Source organism: Choristoneura fumiferana, chromosome 5, assembly GCF_025370935.1.
Source record: "Choristoneura fumiferana chromosome 5, NRCan_CFum_1, whole genome shotgun sequence".
NCBI classification, from domain to species: domain Eukaryota; kingdom Metazoa; phylum Arthropoda; class Insecta; order Lepidoptera; family Tortricidae; genus Choristoneura; species Choristoneura fumiferana.
Genome location: NC_133476.1, coordinates 4,056,114 through 4,077,812, shown reverse-complemented (window position 1 = coordinate 4,077,812; position 21,699 = coordinate 4,056,114). Strand labels below are relative to the sequence as shown.

General features: G+C 38.8%; 2 protein-coding genes across 3 annotated transcripts in view; one reads left to right on the top strand and one right to left on the bottom strand.

Moving 5' to 3' along the window:
• The window catches only part of Madm (MLF1-adaptor molecule), a 56,532-nt gene extending 47,384 nt beyond the window's left edge, over window positions 1-9,148 (top strand). The window contains 10 exon segments of the mRNA XM_074087548.1: window positions 54-278; window positions 600-730; window positions 1,304-1,482; window positions 1,923-2,097; window positions 2,425-2,543; window positions 3,023-3,091; window positions 3,094-3,172; window positions 3,680-3,875; window positions 4,590-4,709; window positions 5,589-9,148. Of these exon segments, the coding sequence (XP_073943649.1) occupies window positions 54-278; window positions 600-730; window positions 1,304-1,482; window positions 1,923-2,097; window positions 2,425-2,543; window positions 3,023-3,091; window positions 3,094-3,172; window positions 3,680-3,875; window positions 4,590-4,709; window positions 5,589-5,675 (1,380 nt within the window). The 3' untranslated portion in view covers window positions 5,676-9,148.
• Window positions 9,149-15,603: 6,455 nt separating this feature from the next.
• LOC141427931 (uncharacterized) overlaps window positions 15,604-21,699 on the bottom strand; it is a 29,314-nt gene continuing 23,218 nt past the window's right edge. For both annotated transcript variants that reach the window (XM_074087541.1, XM_074087542.1), the window contains exon 3: window positions 15,604-21,351. In XM_074087541.1, the coding sequence (XP_073943642.1) occupies window positions 19,384-21,351 (1,968 nt within the window). In that variant the 3' untranslated portion in view covers window positions 15,604-19,383. The remainder of the gene's footprint in view (window positions 21,352-21,699) is intronic.

Sequence of the window (21,699 nt, the reverse complement as noted above, 5' to 3'; positions counted from 1 at the left end):
ATTCCCTTCGAATCCTTCTGATAATCTTCTTAAATCCAATCTTTTCTTTACAGGTGGAACAGCGCGATGTGCCCGGCATCGATTGTGCTCACCTCGCTATGGACACAGAGGAAGGCGTGGAAGTTGTATGGAACGAGGTACAGTTCTCCGAAAGGAAGAACTTCAAGGCGCAGGAAGACAAGATACAGATGGTGTTTGATAACCTGACCAGGCTCGAGCACCCGAATATAGTCAAATTCCACCGGTATTGGACGGATACGCACAATGACAAACCTAGAGTAAGTTAACTCATATACAGGTAGTCCTACTGGTACTATAAAGATGATTTTTCTTTCAATGGCAGTACGGTTTATAGTGTTAAAGTATATTTGAGAGTTGAGCCAGAAGGCTTGTTCCCAGGATAGGACTATATTGAATTGGCCGATACAAAGATCATTAGAAAAGTCTTATAAATCTCATAATATCCCAAAATTATTGTTCTGTGGTAATGTAATGACTGTTTTTTTATCATTAATCTATCTACGACTTAAAACATTAATGACATTAAATAATAATGGCTAAGTGCGTCACTAACTAATTGTCTAATTTGGTTTTTTCAGGTTATATTCATTACGGAATACATGTCGTGCGGTTCCTTGAAACAGTTCCTAAAGCGTACGAAACGCAACGTAAAAAGGCTTCCCCTCCAGGCGTGGAAACGGTGGTGTACGCAGATTTTATCGGCACTCAGGTCAGTGACATGCCTTTTAAAGTAAAGCTTTAAGTTTTTGTTGAAGGACGTAATGGTACAGTCGTGAATTTGAGAGCAACATCGTTTTCCGACCTGTGGTCCGCAGTTGTCCTATCCCAGGGGGTTCGCAAACGAAACCAAAATAAATAAAAAGGTTTATGAATATAGAAGTACACATTTTAACTAAAGGGCCCTTGAAAATGTTCAAATATGCAGCAGCGTACATGAGGCGTTCTATATATTTTCACGAAGGTGCTAAGAAGCGTCATTAATAAAAAATAACTCGTCTTCTCGCCATTATTTGTTATTTAACATGCGACACCACTATAACATTTACTATCCAAATTCGTATCCATCAAACGGTAGAATAATTTTGGAGGAGTTGATGATGATGAGTGCGATTGTGGGGATTTGAGAAATGAGAATAAATACAAGCTAAGGGTGTTAAATCTTCAGCACAATTGAGAATCAATCACTCCCTACTTCTTAATGGTTTCGATGACCAAATAAAAATAGTCCATGTTTTAAACCCTTACACGGGCTGCAACAATAATAATCTACTATTATCCACAGTTACCTCCACGGCTGCGTGCCCTCAATAGTCCACGGCAACCTCACCTGCGACACGATCTTCATCCAGCACAATGGGCTCGTGAAGATCGGCTCCGTCGCGCCGGACGCCATACACCATCACGTCAAAACGTGCCGCGAGAACATTCGCAATATGCACCTCATTGCCCCCGAATATGGCTGTAAGTGAGAGAATCCAGTTAAAGTTACAAAGCATTACGTAGTTTAACGAAGTAAGAGCGATCGAATGAACAGTTTAAAAAACCCATATCACAAAATTGAGAATCTTTCTGAGTATATTTTACTAAGTCTGCTTGAAGGTTCAGTTTATTTTAAATATCAACATTTTTTATTCATTTTTTTGTTTGAGCTTTATAAAAGTAGTAGCGACGAACAATTCTTCGCCTTTTCAATTGACTTGAAAAATGTTTGATCAATATGTCTATAGTACCTATCTATTCAATAGTAAAGGTGCCTCATATTATGATATGAGGCACCTTTACTATTGAAAGGTTTCAATTCAGAATTAATGTTATGACATTAATTCTGCATTGAATCCTTTTTCAGTCACTACCTACTGAACTAAACTGCGCTAACTTCTTTCCGAAATCTTCTTTCGCAGCGTCGCAAATGGTAACCCCAGCGATGGACATCTATTCGTTTGGCATGTGTGCTCTGGAGACCGCCGCTCTGGAGATCCAGGGCAACGGCGACTCCGGATCCCATGTCACGGAGGAACACGTGGCGAGGACTGTGGAGTCGCTCGAGGAGCCTAGACAAAAGGACTTTATATACCGGTAAGGTTCGAATCAGATACTGCTGCTTTGCTTTTGTTTACGCGGTTGTTGCCGGCATCGTTTATAACAGAATACTTCTGGACTACGAAATAGCGTGTCGTTCGACATCGTTTTACTCGGTCTCATCACAATCCTGACCAAATACTGGATGTCGAATTAATCGTCTTCACTTTGTGCCTCCGTTTGGCTCATATACTACTTACTGTGTTTTTCTTGATTTCCATTAACTTTAGCTTATTTCATTGATAAAAACTTAAGGGAGACATCTCACTGAGTGAGTGTGTCTACTTCCGCGTCATAACTAAACTTGACTTGTTTTTTTTGCAGGTGTATAAACAAAGACCCGGCGTTGCGGCCGACGGCGCGAGAGTTGCTCTTCCACCCGTTATTGTTCGAAGTGCACTCTCTCAAACTCCTCGCGGCGCACACGCTCGTCAATACTTCGGGTAGGAGTTTCGTCTGATTTAGCTACAGATAGATGTAGGAAGAAATTATTGATCATTAATTTTGGTCTCCTATTGTTTTTTTTTTTAAGTTGAGTCACCTTAATTGCTGAGGATAGGTACTAGGTCTATTCTTTTGTTTACTTGTTTTTCGTTTTTAAATTTTATATGAGGTGCTTTATAGGAGATGGGGCTGTGCAGTAGGAAAAAACCATTATGTAGGTACGACTGAGAAGAGAAGACCCAGACAGTGCCGGACTCTTACCGGCTTCACGTCCCAAGCTCTCTGGAGCTTACTACGGGAGAAGAGGGTTAGAGGGGTTTGGCTTCAGACATTTGCTGGAAAGCAAAGAGCATGCATTCTCCCGTTAGGCTCTGCAGGGTGCTTGGGTCAATCTTTTTTGCCAATCCCCTCCACGTAGCCACGGTTTTCTTCCTTGATCGAAGAAATTTATTAATGTAAAGCCATTATTTTCTTACAGCGAATATATCGGAGACGATAACAGACGAAGTGATGGGCGCAAGCGGCGAGGCACTAGCTTCGTGCGTGCGAGGGGCGAGCTCCACGAAATAACGGCTAAGGACCTCCAGCCGCACGCGGAGAAACTGGAGAAGTTCGTTGAGGATGTCAAGTGAGTGCTTGTGGAAAATTATATAGAGAAGCGTCCATGAATGAGTATTTGTCAGTTAAGTAATTGCCAAATTCCACACCCAAAATCACGTAAAGAAGAGAAGAAACTAAAATAGGGATAGGTAGTTTCTTCACTAAAATTATGGTTGAATCCTACATGCAAGCATAGATTAAATTTATATATTTCGAAATTTTTTACGTGTGATGCTTGGGGGTGGGGATGGGGGTAGTTGGTTGAAGTCGGGCCGTATCCCAGAAATTTGTGGGCGCTCCCTAAAATCAAATTGGCATTTTGGGAATTCAGTGTTAGTCACGAATGAATGTTTAAATGATTCCACTAAATCGATCCAGTAGCATGACATCGGTGCTCTATCGATCTCGTGTAACTCGTTAGGATTGTGCCCCGCAAAGTATTCCCGCCACTGGAACGATTTTACTGGATTAATGTAAACAAGGTCTAATGGGTTGGAGTGTAGCATAAATTTGTAATGGGCTACTACTATTTCAGATACGGCATTTACCCGCTAACCGCATACGGCTCGCTCGGCACGAGCGGCCGGGCGGCGTCCCCGCTGGCGCCGGACCCGGCGCCGGCCGCGTCCCCGGAGCCGCGCGACGTGGAGGCGCGTCGCGTCGTCAACATGATGTGCAGCCTGAAGCCGCACGCGCCGCCTCCCGGCGAGCGCGCCGACCAGGACCTGCTGGTGAGACATACGACGATACGACACGCCACAGCGCTGTACGGTCGAGGACACTGCTACCTTGTCGCTGTCACTTCGAGTTTGAACTTTGTATAAAATTATCAGATGGCATACAGTGACAAGGTGGTAAAGTGTAAATGTACCACTTACTGGATAGTGCCCGCTAACCTTATATGGCTTGCTCGCGCCGGTTGCGTCCCCAGAGCTCCGCCTTGATGGTAAGACGCGACCCGCCACAAGGCTTAGCTAGTTGATAGTGCCCACTAACCGCATACGGCTTTCTCGCGCCGGCAGCGCAAGTCATAATTTCATAAAGCGTCGCCACCCGGCGTACACGCCGACCAGGACCTGCTGGAGAGACACACGACACGCCACAACGCTGTAGCTAGAAGATAGTGCCCGCTAACCGCATACGGCTCGCTCGCTCCGAATGCCAGCACGAAATACCGATAAATGTGCTACCCAGTTGGGGTTGGCGTTGATAAATACTATATTGTCCTTGGGCCTTGGTCCTTGGGTTTTATTTAGAGAATTACAACCAAAGCGAGTTTAAATCACGCTAGATTTAGCATCGATATTGTCTTTAGTTTTTATTCTAACCTTGAGCATCATTTCTTTTTATAATACTTGCCCTACTGCTTACGAGCAAGTGTGACGAAGACGTTATATCTCTAGCAACATCCAGCGAGCCGGTTAAATGTCCTTCCCCTCGCACAGATGACGATCCTGCTACGTATGGACGACAAGATGAACCGGCAGCTGACCTGCTGCGTATCGCGGCGGGACTCCGCGCCACAGCTCGCCAGGGAGCTCGTGCAGCTCGGGTTCATACACGAGGTGGGTGCCGTTTCTGCTGGATAAATGTGATCATCATCATCATCATCCCACTGCTGGGCACAGGCCTCCTTTTAAGAATGAGAGGGCTTGGTCGTAGTACCCGAGCGGGCCCAGTGCGGATTGGGAACTTCACACACACCATTAAATTGCTTCGCAAGTTTGTGCAGGTCCTTCGCGATGTTTTCCTTAACCGTAGAACCTGGTGGTTTTGTAACGTAATTTCGCACATGAATTTCGGCACGGCATATAAAATATGTAAATAAACATAAATGTGATGCCGTCCCCGTTTATTCGCGCAAAACAAACAGAGACGGCATACAGAGACCGTCATTTTCGTGGTTTGAATTATCATAGTGAGTTCTCATTTGCATGTACATTATATCGATACAATATAGAATACAGCATTTAAAGAAGATTAAAAGTATATGTAAAGTTTAGTTCACATTTCTTATTTCCCGCTTTCAATTTGTACTCGAAGAGAATTGCGACAAAAATGGCCAATGATAGTAGTAATACAATTGACATAATATGTATTAATAATGTGTATAAAACTACTATTCAAAGACCATCAGATTAATGGCCAGTACCGCCAGTACCTACTAAACACGACTGGACTTTACATCGATATCAATATACATAATATGTATACCTAAATATCGATATTTACATTTAAAGTCGTTGAATGATAGCGCACTATGATAATTCAAAAGTGCCACGAAAATTCCGGGCTCTGGGCATCACTTTTATCTGTCGCATAAAATTTACACAACAATTAGTGATGAACCAGACTCTTAAGTTTTATTTGGCCACCATTTTCCCCCTCGCTGCATACACTTAACGAAGTTTCACAAAATACAGGAAACACTAACGCTTTTCCAGGCGGACCGCGACAAAATCTGTCGGCTAATGGAAGAGTCCCTCCGAAGCGGTTTCGGTTCCGCGCCGCGGGCCCAACTCGCCAGCTAGTGCGCGCGCGCACGTGAGTATTGCACCGCACACGCCACACACTACACGGAAGCTGTCGTCTGATAATGCTAATTGAAAATTGATCTCCATAAAGACCACGCGTAGATAGATAGCGGGCAGGGAGGGAGCGGAATGTGGATTTTCCGACAGGTGAAATGTCGCTAGATGGCGTTAGTATCGTATAACTTCGTGAGGCCCAAGATCCTAAATTTAGGACATACGTCAAAGCTAATGTCAACTTGTTTGAAATTCTATTGATCAAAATTTTACATGGATCTTTCGAGGATAATCCGTTTGACAGTTACGTCACGATCGGTTTAACCCGTCGAACGCCCTGCGCGCCACAATGGCGCGTATCTAAGTACTCGTGATTAGTACATTATTGTTACTAGTTTCGGTCACCCTTTAACACAGGGTACTAGTCCAAAATTACCCAAAAAGTCGTTGGTCGCGCGAATAAGACAATTTCAAGCAAGACAGTAACCACATGCGGATCTATCATCGAAAGCAGTATCTATTAAATGACATCTAACGATATTCCGTGTGTCAGAAAATCCATCACGTAAATCGTAAATTTGTTTGATGAAAAGAAGATACATTGTATTTTCTTGTTTTACCACTGTCAGCCTGTCTACTAACCCAGTAAAAACAGATAAAGTTGGGTGGGTCTTAGGTCAGTGGAGATCAAATTTTCGAGTGTTTAATGGGTGGAATTGTTGGTATTCAAATTTTTAAGTTATTTGTTCCTGCAATCAAATCAAATGAAACGAATGAACAAATGATGAAAACTTCGCACTATTTTTTTCAAATCGCGTAATTTGATTTGATGGAGTAAATTCAATAATGTCATCTATGTAAACAGACACCCAGTATCTTATTAATCAGTGCAATACTCCTGTAAATCGATTGAGAGAGTTAAGTCCTAAGCTAAATTATACTAAACTGTCCGCTACTTGAGGCGAGTAAGCAAGTCAGTATGGGCTGGTTCCAAATATTTGTTGAAAGGCTGGTTTTCCTACCAAAGAAAACTTAGGTACGTTGAAATCCTTGCTAGCGAACAGTTTAGATACGATCCTGTTTCAAGCATATTGTATTAGTCGCTTATCATTTATAAACCATTGGTACTATGGCGGACTAGCACATTTTCATTTCCGTCTCTTTCTAACCTTTGAGTGTTGTTTTTTGTTTTGATACAGAGATTATGGCTTGAGCATTAAGCGGCAATTACATTCATTCGATTGCCGCCTGCAACATGCGCTGACCGCAACAATACAACCGCCTAATTATGGCCACTGCAGCAGATAGTGAGATATGACGTCTGATTCAATATAATTACTTGAAGTAGTTATAACAAGTTCGGCGACCTCATTAGGTGAACGGATTAGTGTAATGCCGCATTATTTTTCTGTTTTTACTGAACTCGGTTCAGTCGTTAGCAGTCTTCATTTTTATATTCAGCAAATGTTCCTCTCCGGCATAGTAAAATGGTTCTTAGGCGTTATGTAGTTATGAAACAGTGGTCCAATGACGCTTCGGATTGGCCTGTAGAGATCATGTAACCGTATCTTTAGGTATTATCACTAGCTGTTAAATTTCTGACACTAAGCTTTACAGTATTTGGTGGTTGGGGCGGGATTTGGAAACATGATGTATCAACGGTGATTTTAAATTGAGTTCCGTTGGTTTATCGATGACTAGTTTAATTAATGTAGCAGGTGGTACAAAATTAAACGCGTAAACGCTCAAAATGAATTTGATTGATATTGCTATTATTGCAAAGCGAACTGTCGATAGTGAAATGACACTACACGAAAAGTTTAAAGCTACCGTTACACATGCTAGTTACTAGCACGAAAGCATGCTACTATTGAGCAAATGCTACCTACTAGCATGTGTGTATAAGACACGTGCTACTATTGAGCATGCTTATTTAGTGGCATACTGGTACTTCTGGTACTAGCATGCTTATTGGCATGCTAGTAACAAGCATGTGTAAAGCGGCCATAAGTCTTTTTTCGTCACATTCATTTAGGGCATCGACACACTAAGTTTAAAGCATATTTGTTGCATCTGTTACATTGATTAAATTTTTATAACAAACTCTCCACATTCACCAAATACAGCCTTTGGCGTTAAATATCCTCTTTAATACTTCCGATGCACGTAGGATAACGAATTATCAGTAGGATGGACGCATTTTAACTTAGTATGGTTCGGTTTGTCTATGCAGGTCCTGCTTTAGAAACATCAGTGAGGTAGCGTAAAGTGGAGCTCACTTGTAGTAAATTTTGTTAGTACCCTGCTCCTTAACCAGTAGATACTGATATATTGATAACTTCAAAAGAATATGAAAAATATCGATTTCAAAGTGTTTTTATTGTTAAGTTATTACTAACTTATAGTCAACTTGTTAACAATGTATTTTGACAAAAGAACTTAAAAAACTAGACTAAATTAAGCGTTTTTATGCTAAAAAGCATAACGTCACGACAACGCATGAAAATTAACCACTTTCTATTGACAAAAGCATGGACGGAAAAAGAAAATTGTATAAACTGAAACTAAACTTGTGAGTTGTAATTGATTTTTTTTCGTCAGTTCAATTCAATGGCCGTAAATTATTTTTTTGCTATAAATTTGTAATTTTTCATATACTTTTTAAAATCGTCATCATCAGTAATTACTGATTTTAGGATAGGGCATTACATGACTTAATTTACTGCAAAAAAGCTCTTCAATACATCTTCAAAAAAGTGTAACATATTATATTACCAATCACCATGTACATCTTTTTTTTGACACTGACAACTTGTCAAGTGAACCACTGAATGAAGATAGGGTCCTGCGTTAGGCGACGTACAGTCGGCCCATGAATATGTTGAGCACTTTAGTACTTTGTCAAATTAAACCAGATCAAGGCAGGGTGGTACGCGTGATGAAATAGGTTGTCAATCAAACACAAACTCACAACATTTATTGACAAGAAAAACACACAACAACTATAGACACACAATGTGACAATGTCAATGTGACGTGGTTTTAAGTTGCTTATCATTTTCATGGGCCGACTGTGCGCACTATGCGACTAACCGCTCGGTTTTAGCACGACGACTCTTTCTTAAACGATACTTTAAAGAGGGACAGCGCGCTAAAATCACGTGGTTGGCTGCATAGTGCATACATAGCCTAAGAGAAGCCTGCTGTACCCTTGCATTTCATTACTAGACATTAGGATCAAACCTTGCTCGCTTAGCATAAGACTCGAACGCAGTACGATTCTTCTAAGGACAGTAGTCGACTATCATTTGTATTGGCGGTTATAATCTACTTTTGTGGAGCGCTGTATCATTCAAACCCAAGCGAATCAACGCCGATCAGCCGGAAGACGTCCACTATTGAAGCAAGGCCTCCCCCTTAGGTTCTTACGGCCTCCGCTTACTTGTGCGCCAAGGCGTGGACCCACGCAGCGTGCTGCTTCACGCAGCGCTGATCTATTAGATGACATGAAACAAGCACGCAGTGTGGGCGCCAAGCCGTGCATCAGCGCGACTTACCTGCATTCCGTTACTCATTTCACCTTGCGAGAGGCCTGCTGACGCTACGTCTTCCGGTTCGTGGTGACCTCTGAGGAACCTTTCATCATCATCATCATGAGCCGGAAGACGTCCACTGCTGAACAAAGGCCTCCCCCTTAGAACGCCACAATGAACGACAACTCGCCACTTGCATCCACCGGTTTCCCCCAACTCACACGATGTCGTCAGTCTTCCTGGTGGGAGGCCTGCCAACGTTTCGTCTTCCGGTTCGTGGTCGCCACTCGAGGGCTTTTCTCCCCAACGGTTATCTGTTCTTCGAGCGATGTGGCCGGCCCATTGCCACTTCAACTTACATATTTTTCCAGCGGTGACTTTAATTCTTCCACCAATTTCCGTATTCCGGATTCTATCGCGCAAAGAAACCCAATTGTAATAACAATTTATACAAGTCCATAAACGTTAAATCTGGGCTTATCGCTTAATAACGCATTCAGACGCATAATATGCATAATAACGCATATATTTTATGCTTTTCCGTATCTTTCATCCTCTGCCACTATCCTTATTTCGCAACTTTTTGATGACCGCCGATGCAGTGGTAGTACCCTACCCATGTCCATGTCTTATGAAAGAGAATATAGTGTATTTTTGCATACGAGTGAATTGAAGTCATGTCTTTGTGTAATGTAAGTGTTATATAGGTATTTGTAACAGTCGCCGTTAGGGGGCGAACGTGAGATTCAATTGATTTCGTATTGTTTGAAATGAGCACTTGATTTTTAACATATATTATATCCTGCCGATTGAAAAAGGGGTCATCGCATTATAGACCTATTTATTCTGTTCTTAAAATTTGCTTGTACCTACAGACAAAATATTTTCCAATAATAGTTTAACCAGTCTAAAAACTCTGGTCTATTTTTTTACTTAAGGCAGTTGTCTCACCGCCAGCGAGGAAACGATTGGCTATCGACTATTTTCTCGCTCAAGAAATGAACAAAAGATATAAGATCCTGTGTGAGTAAAAGAGACATATATTAATAGTTGATCGCTGGCTGTTCACACTGTCGGCGAGAACTCGCTCTTACATCTTTTGTCGCAGTGACAAGAGCTATAAAACTCGCTGAGCTATAGATACTCGCTCAGCGATATCAGCTTGGCGGCCGCCCCGTGCGAGCGAGTCGAGTGGAGCGAGTAATCGCCCGTTGCACTCGAACACTCGCTTACAGCCAGCGACAAAACTACACTCGCTTCTCGCTGCTCACCCACTCGTTTCTAGTGTCTCGCTCTACTCGCTTCTCGCTCATCGTAGGCGGTGGGACAAGTGCCTAACTCTAGTCTAGTGCTTATTTCATGTGAAATCTTAGTCGTTATTCTTATGGGAGTGAATCGCACTTGGTCACAATTAGAACTCAAAACCAATAATGCTTCGTCATTCTAAATATGCTAGCGGAATTTAATAAAGGGTACAAAGCTTAGTAGAAATTTCATAAGTTTTGTGAAGATTCAACTGTATAGGGCTATTATAAATTACATAATTTTAGAAAAATCTTTAGAGAATGATTTTATGTCCCTGTTAGGTCAATGACGAAAGTCCTAGCCTAGTAAAAAAAAACACTTATTTTGAACTTGGTTTTCAATATTTTTATAGCGATTTAAAATTTGACCTTGTTCGGTTTTGTTGTTTCAAGCGTCAACTCCTATGGCCTTAGCTAGTCAGCTCGCCAATGTTGGCCCAACATTGGTTCAAACGTGAATTAGTGTGATATTCCAATATCGGCTAAGTATTGTGATCAAACCGTGCATTAACCCCTTTGCTAGTCGATTATGAATCTTGTTCCGATAAGAATTATGATATTTTTAAATTTAGTTACTTTGTGAGGATACACTGTTGAGAACCAACAGCTAAAAACACAATATTATGTAGAAGGAATAGCAACACAGAGCCAATTACAGGATCCCACAGATAGCTATAGTTAACATGTTGATCGAAGTAAAAAGAACGAAAATCTTAACTGTCGGATATAACATCACTAAAAGTTATTAAACATCTTCCTGTAAGTTTTTTACATTTTAAAGTATTTACCGTCAAAAATAAAATATTTGTCAACGAAGAAAATGAACTATAATTTGGCGAATACTTTGAAGTAACAAAGATAAATTATGCCAAATATAAATGTACCCTAGCACTATTAGCACGTTGCCACCATTAGGGTTTGATTTTGATTATCTTTCTGGTTCCGATCTTCTTCTTTTCATCTACACGTCAAAACCCACCTGGTAAAGACCATACCGATTTTGTACGAAGTTCAAAACTATGAAAGTCGCTCAGTTTGACTATACTTACTTCATAAGTGCTTGTTCTGCGTATATCCTCGCAAAGTAATAGAAAAAATATATTTTCTAATTGGGTACGAATTCAAAATTGTATAAAAATTTAGAAATTTTGTGAAAATTAGCGTTGACTCGGAAAGGTTCATAGTGATTAGTTTGGACATCGAGAATGCTTTAGCGTAGAATTTGTATGATCGTGTAAATGATATTTAAAACAATATTTAATTGAATGAAACCATTAAATTAATTAATATAATATTTGTATAGTGAGGCTTCCTCTAGAGCTTTATGGATGTGGTTTTGTAAGTATACGGAAAATTTAACATACTCACTATCGTATTAGGGTTTAAAAGTCGTATTTAAATAGCAGTTTTACCTTTGAAATTAACTTACATTATCGCGCGTCACTTCATTTTATGCTTCAATGACGTTGGCAACACTGATTTCTATTTCGTTCAATTCCAATTTTAATATTCACCAGCGCTGCCAACTTAATAGTCAAACTGACAGGCAAAGTCAATTCAGCTCGTGTGTTGTTGCATTTATATAAATTAGATTCGCTTTTATTTCTGTATTTTAATTATAATAGTGGCTAGATTGTAACACCATTCAAATTTTTTATACCACTTTTACTCTAGCGACAAGTAGGTAAGTTCTAAATTAGGATGAATTGACAAAAAAATGCTATACCTATCTACTTGCCGTGAAATGTTAATACATTCTAGAAGTTTGCCACCGTTAAGCTAAAATAATGTTTTTTGGTGCTCTTTGTATCGCCATTGTTTCGTTTCAAAACTGGTGGTGCCAAAAATGAAAGGTGCCAATATGAATCATTTATTATCCCTCCAGTTTCAGTTGTTAGATATCGAACTTGACTTCCATTGCTATAAAATTATCAGCAACCGGCAACTAAATGGTTTTATGAGATAGTCTGTGGAGGTCTGATTGGCTAAACTCGTAACGCCATCTAGTGAGCCAGTGTGAAATGGCTTAGACTAATAAAATGCAATAGATACGCCTTGAATATTTTTGCTTGACATACGTCATTTTGATTTTATACCTAAACGGTTAATCCATAAAAAATAGTGTTTTATCGAAGTTTTATAATTAAGTACCTACTTAATCAATTTTGGAAACGAAAATCTTAATACATGCGTAATGTATTTAAAAAGACTTGCTAAACTTGCTTTTGTTACAAAAATATATTTTATTAAATTATTATTAACGCGTGTAAAAGGGATAATGCATGCATTTTTGTGATTTTGTAATTAATTAATAATATTAATTCATTTGAACTTACAAACATATGTATACGTTTCTAAATGCAGAAATACAGGTCAAGCTAATGTAATTAATAAGCGTGCTAAAATGCCTTTGATTATTTTTAACTTCGAATAAAATTGATATAGTCAGGTAATCGTTCAGTCTAAAAAAAAAACAAGCAACTGAAGAAGCCTCCGGTATGACGACCATTAGCGAATGCTAACACACCTAACAAACTTCTTGAGATTTTGCCAGTTAATGGGCAGATTAAAAAATCATTATACTGTTGTAATTATCTAGATACCTAATGTCAATTTTCGTGAGAAATCAAATATCAATTAATGTAATGGACCAGAGACTGACAATTTAACCCATCAGTCATCACTCATGGACCTTTTTAATGTCATACCAGGGGTGACACTTTTTCCCGGCTCGGATATTACCGACATGGAAAATATACCGAACCAGTTTTTCGTGTACACGCCCATAGAAGCTCATGTCAGTTTCTATGGGCGTGTACCCAAAAAACGGGGTCGGTATTTCCATGTCTGTATTATCGGACCGGGAAAGACTGTCACCCCATAACAGTAAACAGTATTTTTCTGCATTTTAGTTACTTCATTGTGAAACTTCGATAAAAAAAAGTGAGTCTGTAAGTTTCCAGCGAGGTTGTGGAGCGGTAGCGGCGTAGTTAGCGTAGCGTAATAAACGAAAGACTGGCTAATGTAACGATGTAGGTTCGAATTTGAGTGTATAGTGCCCTTGTGTATGGACTTAAAAAAATCAATTCCGCCAAAAAAAGTATGCTGCAGAGTGAAAAAAAAGTAAAATTTTCGCAGCAGCTTGTATCTATGGTTTTGACGTGCTATTTTTTTAAGTATCATAGACAGTTGTGCACGGACGGGAGGCAGGTCTAGCAAGTAAAGTGTCATGTCCTTGTAAATTAACGCTTCTAGCATATTTAAATATAGTTATAATTATAAATGATTATATTGTATTCAGTAATGTACCTACCATTTAGTGTAAGCCGGTGTTTATCCAGCCCATGTTACTCGCTGTTTCGCTTCTTTATTTAGTTAGTCTATGATCGATTTTGGATTTCAAATGCAACCGTCTGTTTATTTCGAATGCTGCGATTGGTCGTAGTTATTAAGTTTGGAACGATGGAATGTAAACCGTATTGTTATGGTGATAAGCATATATACATTGTGTTTTAAAGCAATACTCGTTTTAGGTTAGCGTTAAAAAGCTACGCGATATCTAAATACGTTAGAGATATATTTTCCCCTACAGTTTAGTGCGAAAACTAAAGTCACAAGGCCATTTTAAATGGCGTTCACGAAACACTCAATTTTTTTAAACTCTGAAACTTATTCTACTATTGGCTTACTTTATTTTTCTTTTCATTCTATTGAACGCTAGCTCAGAACGTGTATATGCTTATTCAGTATATGTTTTGGAATACTTTACCAATAGATACAGCACAAAATTATTTTTTTACAAAACAAGAATGGACACATCTAAAAAGCGTAATTTGAAACTTTTTTGTATATAATTGTAATCGGTTTTTTTTTGTTTTATCCAAAGAGGAATGTGTTCATTTGTAAAGATGATTAATGATTTAATTGTATTATAATTATTTATTGCATCCAGTTCTGCATTTGTCGAGTCCCGGGTGTCGCAGGCGCATGTATTATAGTCGTTATTTTTGAAGTATGTGCACTACTGCTAGCGAATAGCGATGTAGCATCGCTGGCAATAGGGCACGTGCTTTATTGTATGTTTATGCTCAAAATGACGTATAACCCATTGCGATTGTTCGAACGATCGAGTGATGTTTGCATACTATTCTAAAATGAAAATGTCAATAAAATGGTATTTTAAAAACGAAAATGCGTTTTTTATTTCACTAAAATAATTAGTTTTTTTTTTCGTATTAGGAAGAAGGTAAGCGATCTTGACGTCTCTTTTATTGAAAAACAGTTTTGAAAAATAAGTCACAAAAAATGTAAAATTAGCAGGGACATAATGATCATGTTAATGATCTTGGTCTCATAAGTAAAAGTTAGGTACTGTTTTTTTTTTCAAACGTTTTTCAATTAAAAAAAACTCGTCGAGATTGTTTACCCTTTTTCTAATCCGTAAAAACATAGAGATCCAGGTGCTGGTGGCTGAACCCAACATTATCGGCGTAACAAAATCACACAGACTTCGCTGGTTCGGCCACCTACTAGGTACGAATGGGAGAGGATCGGGCTGCCAAAAGAGCGTATGTGGGACGACCGACTGGTCGCCGCCCGGTTGGGCGACCCAGGTAGGTACCGCTGGGAGGACAGTGTCCAGGCGGATCTGCGACGTCTCCAAGTCGACGACTGGCAAGAGGCTGCGCACGATCGGGTCCCTGAGCCAGCATCAGATGGCATGCTCTCGTTTCGGAGGCCAAGACCCTCTTTGGGTCCCTGAGCCAAATTAGTTAGTTAGTTTTCTAATGTTAAAAAACGAAGTACATACACTTACGTCATAAGTAGATGATCTAGACTATATACTATTCCCCCAGCTTCCAGTAAAATAAAATAATTATGAACGGCATCGGAGCTAACAGACTGAGCAGTAACGCCTGATTCGCCGTCATAGACGAAGATTTGAGTTTATGCAGGAGATCACCAAAGGTGACCAAAGTGATGTCGCCCAGATACAGCGTAAATACGAATACGAGCATAAGAAGTAAAATTTTGTTGGCTTCCTTAAAAAATAAATTTTAGTTATCACAATCAGTGAAATGAAAAGCAGTAAAATAATTTGTATAGTTTTAATTATTTTCATAATTTTTCTAGTACTGACTCCATGCTACTCGGTGAAACGTGATCTACAAACATAAGATATTATATACAGATTTATATTAATTATAATTAAGTAAATTTAAGTATCTATTTATATATATTAGCTACTTACACAACTTTGGCAAACGACCTTAATCTAGAACTTAAACGAAACATAAATTAATGCAGGATTTTTGCGCGCAACAACTACTTTTATGTCAATGTGCTATTCGTTCTTATTTGTTGATTTTATACTTATAATTACACATCAGAGAGAAAACCTGTGTATTAAATTATATTTCAGAAAAACTATCACAATAAAACTATGTAAAATAAGTTTGTATGTTTGTTCGTTTTGGATTTTTTTCTTTCGCCTTAAGAAAGAAGTTACGCTGACTTTTAACACAACAACTTACAAGTAAAGGAGGGTTGCGTGGTCAAACTTTATGTACCTACCTAAAGATAATCGACTATTGAAAGAAGAATACTAGGCACTCATGTAAAAGTAGTACGAATTATTGGATTTGACCACCTAACCCTCGCAAAGGTCCATTAACATCGATATAATCAATCATATCGATTTTGACATGTCAAGCAAGACGAAATTTAAACAGGCCACAAGTACAGTTGTAGTGAATAATGTTATGCCATCGTATTTGGCCGGAAAAGTTCGTATTGCTTTATCAAAATTAGCTTCAGTAAACTTCAAGCTATAGAGTTGTCCGTCGTTAAGAGGTCAATCCTGCCTGACACGTATTACTCCTAAACTAAAACAAAAACATTGACGTATTTAGTACAGTCAGCTTCATATAGTACTTAGCAGTCAAGATCACCAAATACTTGGAAACATACAAAATAGCCATTACCAGTGACTCAGTCAAAGCGGTCAAATTGTTCGAGACATCTATCGTGTACAAATATACCGGAGCACGCACGTCGCCAAATACTTTATAACATTCAAGCCGACATTAGTACCGTAGCAGTCAAAGTATCCAAAAGTATGGGACACCACAGGAAAATTGACTTCATTACATACCGTGTAAGGTCCACTGATCCAGTTAGCTATTCATCTTTAATACAATGTGAACGGTGTTCCATTTTCAGTATCTTGGTGCAAAAATGCACATGTCATTACCCTTTTAATTAAATAAAAACTCGTTTATAATGTAATTATACTGGCCAATTCAAGCCATATTTAAAAGGAAATCCGTTAATCCGAACTTCTGACAATGTAAATAAAAATGTGAAAAAAGCCGTCAGGCTCCAAATAAAAGAGACGGAACTATCACTGACAAGTTGGTAATCTTTTCGGTGATCGTCAAAAACAAAAAGTCGAATCTTATGACGTGTTAATTTATTTAGTACTCAACTCGAGATTAAACCTTAAACCTTTTAAATAAAGCTCAGTTTTCTAGTGTGTCCCATACTTTCGGATATTACGCTACCAGTATCGACGTGCGTGCTCGGATTTATTTGTACACGATGGATGTCCTGAGCAATTTGATCGCTTTGATGTTAATGAATGACTATTTGGATGTTTCCAAGTATTTTGTAATCTTGACTGCTACGTAGGTACTATATGACGCTGACTGTACCAGGATGACAGGTGTCAGGATTGACTTGTTAGCGGCGGACTACTATAGTTGAGAATGCATGATAAATACGAAATTTTCCTACAAAATACGATGGAAAAACATCGCCTATTCATTAATCTGGCTTCCCTTTTGACAGTAGAGTAGTTGTCGAGTGTAAATGCCCTTATAGAAGTAGCTATATTTATTAGGTACAGATTACAGACTTATACAGATTTTAATGACCTAAAAATGGCGCTCGGTGAGCTTTTTGATATAAAGTACTTAAAAACGAACTTGATAAATATTGCCGTCACTTGTTCAGTCAGCATCAAAAGTAGCTGGATTTTGTATTCTGTCGTTTTACAGCCACGTACGTAGTGCCTACAAGATTGACAAATGTGTTAATGTGACAGAGTAAAAAAGTAACCAGCTACTTTTGATGCTGACAGTTCACAAGCACTCAATCCAGTGAGCAAGCTAGGCAATGCGCTGTACAGTCAAGTGCAAAAATATCCGACACGGCCAAAGATACAAAAATATGTAAGTATTCACGTCCTTGAAGTCGTGTATACATATTTTTGTAACTTTGGCGGTGTCGATTATCTTTAGGTACACCTGACTTGTACCTACTTTGTACGCGACTGAAAGAGAAATAAAATAGTGAGTACCTACCTACTTACTATACGGTCCGCGCTTAATATTAATCGTTCCTCAATATTCAACAAACACCTGGACTTCGATTTAGTATATTATATACTATTAATATATAATAATAATATACTGAGCGGCAAAACATCTGGCCCTCAAATGTATGCAGTACCTAATAGGTAATTTTCTATGTAGTGGGCCAAATTTTTGTGCCACTGAGTATATTTAGTATATTATTAATATATGTAATTTAACATGTCATTAATAAACAATTAAAACTTAAATATATAAATCTACAAAAGGTAGATATTTAATACTTCGACAACCAATCGACAATACATTATTTTTAAAAGGTCATTTTTGACCGAGAGGGCATCATACAAGAACGAATAACCTACTTCTAGCTTTAACAGAGGTTACATATATTACATCCCGTTCTAGATATCCAAATATTTTAAATATTATATTTTGGTTAACTACCTATTTTAACACACTGGAGAATTGAACTATACTTACATCTCTTACTATTGAACGGACCCACCCAACTCTAATCAAAATTTTAGAGGGTTAATAATACAATACAAGAGATTTCGCCTGCAATCTTGTCTAAAATCTTTTGTAGATCTCCACATACCTAGGTATAGACGAACAATGAATCACACTACAATTTCGTGTTCTTGTCCCTAAAAACCACAACTTTTCATAACTTTTAATTATCAGACATCACGTAAAACAGAAGATCAGTTTTAATCTAAGGACCAAAACTCTTGCTATCCTTTGTCAAAAAACCCGTTGCCGTCACGGAATACTAAGAATTTAGAAAAACCAGAAACCGTGTAGACCTGTGACGTAGTAGACCCGTGTAGACGTGAGACGTGTCTGTTATTGAAGCCAATATCTTGGAGAATGAATTTTCCTGTTTTAACAATCAGCGCTTTAGAGAATAAATCCATCCTTAATTCAAAATATCTAAATCATAATTTTGTAGTGTACTGAGTAAAAAAAAATAGCCCCTCAGAAAGTTACACTATCAAAAAATGTTGGTTAGGTATTTTTTGTAATGTCAATCAAACAAAAAATTACAAAGATAAAGTAGGTATGTCAAAGTTCGGGTCCACGTCACGTAGGTACGAGTATACCTAAGTAAAAATGAACCAAGGCATGACGTCACACAACTTTAACAGGCTATATGTCTTCATTTTTTTTACCCGACTGCCCAAAGGAGGGTTATTGATAAAAGAAAAAATAAGCTTCTAATATTTTTTGATAACTAAGGGCTATTTCTTTTAAGAAATCTAGCCTATTAAAATTCCATACCCTCAATGTTACGACAGTTTGTAATTTCCAACTAGACCACGAGTATATCAAAATGAAGGATATCCCGCGCGCATTTTTCGCTTTTTTTTTAAACCACAGAGCAGACGTTACAACAGGCGGAGATAAAGTAACGCTTGATTTAATAAATTCGTTGGAAAATGTTTTCTAAGCCTTGTATAAGTAGATATTGGAGGCATATAAAAATGTTACGAGGCGTTTATATTCTGTATCCATACGGTATAGTGACTTTAACCGCTTGCTCCTCTCTTTCTTCTTGATCAGGTACATAATAGTGCAGTTCGTACGCCGGCGACAATTCTACAGTTATATTCTCACAATTAGGGTCATACGGCTTGTTTGTAAATATAAAGCCATTAGCCTTGGTCGCTGTAGCATCGTTGTACAAACGTTTGAACATAGCACTAGAAGACGCCAAAACCTTCCCGTCTTCAGGGCCGTGCTGATGCACAATACTAGTGTTAAATACCACCGGAAAATCGGCCTTAAACTGTTCGTGGTTCTGATTGAAATTATCCACGAATCTATCTAGTACTTCCTTCCGCGCATCGTAGTCGTATTCCTCCGATTTCACCGGCGTTTTTTCTGCAAGGACCGTCATTTTTGGCAGCGGCTGTTCGGTGTACGGGTACATGTTTCTATCGTAGTCGTCGTCCTTGATTGCTGCATCTATTAAATCCTTATAATGTCTTATGACAAAACCGCGATTGTAGCTTTCTGGGATTTCACGTGGGCCTTCAGTTGGTAGTTTCGGTTGTTGTGTGAGATAAGCGTTCTTGTTTACAGCCACCGGCCTATATTGGATGTGCTGCACTCCAAACGGTTGATTTCCTTTCTCGTTCGAAGCGTAATTTATTTGTTCATTCGGGAATTGATTCCTACTGGGATAGCTTTTGCTTTCAGTAAATTGTTGAGGCAATGTCACAGTGCTGTGACTTGGCGGTGTATAGTCGTTGATATCGTCATCTGTACTCGGCTTGGCTCGCGGAGGGAAATATTGCACTGTCGGTTTCCTTTCTGGGAATAATTGTGTTGGGTTTGTATTTTCTATTATACTTTGTGTCACTGGCCACTGAACCCTCGGTCTAGTAGTGGCCTTCATGATATCGAGTTTCGAAAGTGTTACATAATCGTCTTCCTCCGATGTGTCATAGTATTCTTGCAAATTAAACGTTTTCTTCGGTGTTTCTGTACTTGCAAATGTATAAGGGTTTGTAATTAACGAGTTAGTGCTAGTTATCGTTGACGGTGGTGTTGACGGTGGTTTGGATGGTGGCGTTGACGGTGGTCTTGATGATGGCGTTTTAGGGGCTTCAGTAGAACTAGAAACAGGTGACACTAGAGGATCGATTCCAGCCGGTGTTTCCTTGGATGTATGCAGATCACCAGAGTTGGTATTTTCCTCGTAATCTGTGTATTCTATGTTTCCAAATTGATCTGTCTTCTTCTTTTTCGACTTTCTTTTCTCGGCAATTTTCTCCAGCCTGTCTCTTAATTCTACTTTCTCTACTGTTCTGTTTTGATCGGGCAAATTATTCATGACAACCTCGGTTTTATTCTTCAACACTTCCGTGAAAGCTTTCGATGAGTTTTTTGCTTTAAAAACAATTCCTAATGAACTAAGACTTTCATTTCTCCAACTGTTGTCATCGGGGTCGCGTGTGAAAGATTTTGGAGGCTGTATTTCCAATTTTTTGAGCGGTTTGTAGTTTGGATTTACAGTATACAGATTTATAGTAACCTTTTTTTCAGGACTTATTGGTTTAACACTAAGGTCTTCTGTAACTCTTCCTTGCCAGGGGTTTTCTGTTGTAAATTGTTGTTTCTTATATGATTCTGTTTGTTCAGAGAGATAATTTGAAACTTGTGGTTCTAAAAGGTTGTCTGTAACTTTTTGTTGAGATAATCCAACCGTGACTTTTTGCTCAGATGTATCCTTTACTTTTGATTCCAGAGGCTTATCTGTTGTTGTTTGTTCCGGGAGTTTATTTGTAACTTTTTGTTCCATAGTGAGTTCCTTTTGAATGGGCTCAGTGATTGACTTCAATGTTGTCACATCAGTAAACTGATTTTTAGCTTCGTCAGAGGTACGGTAAAGCATAGACGTCTCTTCCTTGTCATTAATAAATGATTCTTTAAGTAATTCTTCCTTCATTGCGTCTTCTGCCTGAAAATAAAAAATATATTTTTAGTTCAATATTGTTAATAATTAAAAGTTTACGTCACAACACGGCTGCTAAAAATTTACATAATTCTATTGCAAAAGTAATCAATTATTTAACTAAATACTGACACAATGCAACTGTAAAAGATAAGCTAATACTAGATTTGAATGGGTTTGCCTTTTTGTCGAAAAGACAGTCAGTATGGACAATATCATGAAACAAACAGGCTGAGATATATGGTGCATAGGAGAAGTTCGTGTCTGTACCGTTGTCCAGCGGTGGTGTAGCGGTGCTATACCGCGGCACGAAATGCCGAAGACCTGGGTTCGATTCCCAGCGCTGGCCTTTTT